At 46.8% G+C, this 6,000-nt stretch overlaps 1 protein-coding gene across 4 annotated transcripts in view; it reads left to right on the top strand.

Moving 5' to 3' along the window:
• The first annotated feature begins 282 nt into the window (after positions 1-282).
• ERGIC1 (endoplasmic reticulum-golgi intermediate compartment 1) overlaps positions 283-6,000 on the top strand; it is a 96,463-nt gene continuing 90,745 nt past the window's right edge. Inside the window, exon 1 of one of the 4 annotated variants that reach the window (XM_030572494.1) lies at positions 283-383. In XM_030572494.1, the coding sequence (XP_030428354.1) occupies positions 364-383 (20 nt within the window). In that variant the 5' untranslated portion in view covers positions 283-363. The remainder of the gene's footprint in view (positions 384-6,000) is intronic. The other 3 variants (XM_030572496.1, XM_030572493.1, XM_030572495.1) reach the window with 3 other exon arrangements.

The following is a 6,000-nucleotide window of genomic DNA, read 5'->3' as shown; positions in this document are numbered from 1 at the left end:
CTTACCACCGAAGAGCTCACGAAGCCGGAGGGCGGGGGGGGGGCGGGACAGAGACGCAGAGAGGGAAGGCCCTTGTCCAGGGTCCCCCAGCAGGGCAGCGGCACAGCTAGCTCTCCTGAGTGCCAGCCCGGGACCAGGGAGCGGCTCCTCTAGGCGCGGACCGGCCGCGCCGCCTGACCCCGCCGGCCCTCCTGGCCCTTTAACTCGCCGGGGAAGCCGCTGCAGTGGCCGGTGCCGGCTGCCCATGGGGATGCGTGTTCGCGGCCCATCACTTCCTGGCCCCGCAGCCGGGGCCGGCACGAGCGAGGCTGAGGGAGCCGCGCCGGGGGAGGGGCCGGAGGCTGCGCCGCAGCCGCCACCAACATGCCCTTTGACTTCAGGAGGTGAGTGCGGGGCGCCCCCGGCCCGCCCCCCAGCGCGCGGGGAGGAGCCCGGGGGCTCCGTGTGCGCGGACCATACCTGCGGCGCGAGCCCGGGGCTCGAGGGCCCCTAGTGCACGGGGCGAGGGACAACCCGTGACCCGGGGCGTCCCATGCTGTCCGCGGCGAGATCTGCCGGGCGTCACGCGCTGGGGGTAGGGGTCGTTGTAGCCCCTTCCCTCCAGACGTGCATGGTGTGGGGGAAGAAAAGAGCCGCAGGATCCTTGCAGCCCGCGGCACCTTGGGGCTGCTCCTCCTCCCCGAGCTGGTGACTTGTTCTTCAGGACAGTCTTCCCTTGCAGGGTGCAGAGCACAGTTGTGTCCTTTCACAGCTAAACCTGGCCTGGCCTCATCTGGAACGCTGAACGCCCCCACCTCTGAGCGCTTCCTCCCACGTTTACGTTAGTTCCCAGGGTGCAATCTGTGCGAGTGTCTCCTAGGCACTGGGTTAGTGCTCGCTGAGCAGAGGTAAGGGGTGTGTATTGTGCAAGAAAACATGTTATTATATAACACCATAAATGTGCCCCGTGCTTTGCAAAAAACAAGGTGAGGTCCTGACCCAAATTGCTTATGACCTCACATGGGCTGAAATGAAACAAGCTGCAGAGCAGGCTGGGGACAGGGTGTGGAGGCCACCTGAGGCTGGTGTTGGCAGGATGCCAGGGGAAAGGGACTAGGTTTGAGAGGGAAGGTGCATGGGAAGTTGGAGGTTCTTCCAACAGTGCTGTTTATAATAATGTTGTGTAAAGAAGGGTCAGGGATCTTTGTAGAGCATTTTGAGGGCGTGTGGGCATGCTGGGTTGGGAGGTAGAACCCTTGTATGATTCCTAAGCTGGCTCAGTGGAGAGGATGCTTCATTACTTTAGACACAGACAGTAACAAAGAGTTGAGTTGAGCACTCTGCCTTCTCTTCTCTACTTGCATGAGATCCCAGTATAATGCTCTACCAAGCTAAAGCTTCTCTAAGGGGCTGCCTGATAAAATAAGGCTACATGTAACTAAAGTTTTGTATGTTGTTGCTACTGACAGCATAGAAATTTTCATCAATCAAAACAGCATGGACATCTCAACCTGTACTCACCTGCATTCGTGTTAGATAAACTATGTCTTGAGACACAAACCTATAAAAGAGATTGCCATGCATGCTTCATATAGCCTCATAGATATTTAGATTCATACTCAAAAACTTGAAAAACAACAAGGAGTCTGGTGGCACCTTAAAGACTAACTTTAAGGTGCCACTGGACTCCGTGTTGTTTTTGTGGATGCAGACATGGCTACCCCCTGATTTAAAAAGCTTGGTTAACGTGGATTCAGAGGTGTGTGTTGGCAAAATTGTTCCCTGTGGTCCTTGTGCCTTCCTGAGCATGAGCTTTAATTCCCCAAACTTGCAGTGGAAGAACAGAAAATGTGCAGTTAAGGTGTCCTCATGTGTCTCTTACAAGAGTGTTGGGCTTACAATAAAATGCAGCGTGGTAAACATTGGAGACTGAGAAAAGTAAAGTTAAGATGATACTTCCCCACTTAAGAAGCTATAGAACCTTAGTTGAGCCCCCTTTGGGATACCTTTGATTTCAGGAGATAGATGCTCAAAGGAACTGGGAACATCACAGAACCTACCTCTCCCAAACAAAACTGTCATTTTCTCTCTGCCCACCATAAACTTGAAATCAGACTCTTATTTATACATTCAGTGGGATTCTCTTTGTGTTCTGTTGAGGCACTGTTGATTCAGTGGGGTAATTGCTTCTGGTGAGAATGAGCACAATGGAGTATTGCTTAGCTGGAAACAATGCAATTTCACTGAGTCCTACTTAGATTTTTGGGGGGTCTGTGACTTCAAAGCGTCCCTGTTTGATTTGTGTGACACTTGGTGGTAGAATTATTCCTCAGCTTTGGAGATGGGCTGCCAATTTCAACCTCATAGGCCTCTATTTGCAGACAGAAGTGTGTGGAAAATAGGGCTTATAATGGGAGCTGGAGCAACTGCTATAATAGTATGTGAGGGAAATGTGTTTCAGGTGGCTTGATAAATGCAATTCCTCTTGTTCAAAGTTTCAAAACCCATATGGAAACACAAGCTCACTAAAATAAAAGAAAGGACTGATGGGTTCACAGCAGAATGAGACAGAGAATTAAATAAACGTGGGGTTATAAGGTTTGATCCAAACTTCCCTAAATGTAGGGGTGTTGGTTCAGAGCTATTTTTTGAGACTTCAAGTCACAGATCACTTTGCATCTTTGTTCTGGCAACCCAGAGGGCTAAAATTAGACTTTTTTTAACGCGTCATCTTACATAATGTAAACTAAAAAAAGAAAACTATTTAGCTTCATCTAAGATGACAATCATAAAATTGTCAAACTGGTATATCCCAGAAGCCAGTCGTTTATGGTACAGAAATTAATTTGTCATGTCTGACAAAATAAAATTATACAGTGTTGTTGCAGCCATGTTGGTCCCAGGATATTAGCGAGACAAGGTGTGTGAGGTAATATCTTTTTATGGGACCCACTTCTGTTGGTGAGAGACAAAGTTTCAAACTACACAGAGCCCTTCTGTAAGAACTATGTGCCCTGTAAAAAAAGCTCTAGATAGATGGATGCAGTAGTCTGGACTGGAGAATAAAGGTATGAGTGGAGCGAGGTCTTCATCTGCCAGGAAAAAAAACACTTTTTGGCCATCCAAACTGAAAGAATGTGTATTTGCTGCCCTGAATAGAGATGAGACCAGACTACAAATATCTTGAGAAGCTGTGGGTGTAGTGGTTCTTATCTCTTAGATCAGTAATGACCAAATGGCCCTTTCACAAGCTTTCAGCAACCAGCATATTACAATGAGTTGGTGAGTCCCAATCCATCTACTAGTGGACATGGATACATGTCACAGATACTAGCAGGACCAGCGCTAGGGGTTTGAGCGCCCTAGGCAGACAGCAATTTCACCGCTCCGTGCGCTGGTCCCGCGGCTACGGTGGAGCTGCCGCAGTGGTGCCTGCGGAGGGTCTGGTGCTCCGCGGACTCCGGTGGAGCTGCCGCAGTCGTGGCTGCAGGAGGTCCACCGAAGCCCTGCGAGGAGCCGACCGTCCGCAGGCTTGACTGCGGCAGCTCCACGGAGAGCCGCGGACCAATGGACCTCTCTGCAGGCACCACTGCGGCAGCTCCACCGAAGCTGCCTGCCGCCCCCCTCCAACAAAATGCCTCCTACCAATTATTCTGGCACCCTAGGTGATTGCCTGGGCTGCCTAAATGGTAGCGCCGGTCCTGGATACTAGTAATTGCATGAGAGGCCAAAGCCTGAAGAGCCTATGAAGACTGAACACCTCACCAGAATTCAAGTGCATTGGCAAGGGGCAGTGTGGGGAAAGCTTGTGCTGTTGCCTGTGCTCCGTGCAGTATCTGTCTGTGGATAAATAGAACTTTTATCTCCTGTGCTGTCAAGCTGTCCATTTTCAAGAACACCAAATTCATTCAATTTAAAATATAACGAAATGTGTTCACTCGAATTAGTTTGGAATGAATGAACAAGCACTCTGGCCCAGGAGTATTAGCATTTTTAATAATACTTGAGCACTATCTAGTGCTTTTCATCTTCACAGCATTTTATACATAGGACTAATCCTGCAACCTGTCTGTGAAATAGCTAAGCAATTAAGCGTTACTTTATAGGTTGAAATCTTTGGTGCATACTGCTTTGCGTCTGCATATTAAGACTGAAGCACATGTCATTCAGGTACTACCCGTCTGACAGACATCTTATCCTAGTAATGCACACAGCCTCCCTGCCTTTTTATTTTCTCAGCCAAAATTTGGCTACAATGGAATACAAATGTTTCCACACGTACCCCAATCTCTGTTTTTCAGATCAAAACATCTGCATCCTACACCACCCTTTCTACTACAATTGCCAGACAATGGGGCTGCAGGTTTATGGGGAGCTGCAGGATATTTCTAGGGACCCAGGCTGCCTCCATGTGCAACTTCTGTGAAAGTCAGAAGCATGCCTAAGTTAAAATGTAACTTTAGCCCATCTTGAATGGGAATGGTAGGGCAAAAACTTGTTTAATGCATGATGTAACAACTTGCATTAGCTGCTTCTGCAGAGAGCAGCATCTCTGAGAGGAAAGAGATCTTGGCATTTTAAATGTTCTTCGTAATTCTCAGGACAATGAACAGGTCAAAAATATCATCCTGTCTGTGCATTGGGAACTAGGTAACAAGGTGGAGAGAGAAACTTTGCCACATGTATTATTGTTGTCCTTGTGGCTAACTGCTTTTCTGGTGTCTGGCAGTTCTCATTTCAAGCAAGTCACAGATGGCTGTGGAGTAGCCACTGAGGCTTTTGAATTCTTTCAAGACCATTAAACTGCTGTTATTCAGCCTACCAGCAAGTATAAACTAGAGGAACTGTAATTCGGATCTTGTTTTAACTGGGCAATTCCGAAGTTATATGCTAACAGATCCAAGTGCTCTGCTATTCTGGCATTGGATAGTAAATCACCATTTATAGCTAATGGAGCAATTCAGAACTTACTTCCTATCATTTAATAATTTTGCTGTTTTTTTTAATTGCTTGATGATGTGAGTGGAATAATAGAGCTCAACAGTACATTGGGCACAGGTTTCAGAGGCATGGGGAAGGAGCCAGATTTACAGCGGATTTAGATTTAAATGTTAAGGCCTAGTCTACACTAGAAAAGGTTTGCCTTTACCTGTATAGCTATATCGGCAAATCCTCTCATTTTTTGCCTGTGTAGCTTAACAGAGTTCCCTGAGCAAAATGAGCTGTACTGGCAAAAGCATTTTTGTACAAGTATGACTGTATCTATACCAGGGCTTTTGCCGGTATAAAAAAAGTCACACTCCTTAACCAAAATTACTATATTGTGCTAGCAGAAGTTTCTAGTGTAGACTTGGCTTTAGACTGGAAGTGCTCAGAGGCAGGAACTGTCTCTTATTCTGTAGGTATGGGGCCTAGCACAATGGAGCCCTATTCTCAGTTGGCCCCTACGCACAACTGTAATAAATGTGGTGTGGTTTGTTTGTTTGTTTGTTTGTTTTAAAGGAGGCTGTCTCTGGGATGACTATTGTAATCCACACTTTAAAACATATTTTTTGTTGGAGGATGAGCAAATGTTTGCTTCAGTTTCTGTTTGTCTTTCCTAAGCCAGTAGGACCATCTCAAATTGAAGTTGACGTGTTTTCAACCTTGTTGCTTTTAGTGGAGGGTAAAGCATATATGTGTGGTGGTGTTTTTTTCTTAAAGCTTAAACCCATCCATTGTGATGGCTAATGGACAAAGTGATGCTTGAATTAGCCAGCCTGGAGTATTTGAAAAACTGGTGAAGCAGACTGCAGCAGGAATTATAGGGCAGTGTTATGTTGTCCTTTTTCTCTCCCCCTGTACCCCAAATATTAAACAGTGGCTTCAAACTGACAGATTATTGACTATAAAATCTTACAAAATTTCTCTTCTGAATTCTGAGATTCCATGAAGAACTTCTGCATTCACTTGTGAGCCCCGAGGAAAGAGCTTTGTTTTCAGTCCTCAAACTTCTGAAGAAGACACACACAACTTTCCTTC

Source organism: Gopherus evgoodei, chromosome 8 (assembly GCF_007399415.2).
Source record: "Gopherus evgoodei ecotype Sinaloan lineage chromosome 8, rGopEvg1_v1.p, whole genome shotgun sequence".
NCBI classification, from domain to species: Eukaryota; Metazoa; Chordata; order Testudines; family Testudinidae; genus Gopherus; species Gopherus evgoodei.
This window is presented reverse-complemented; position numbering and strand designations above follow the sequence as displayed.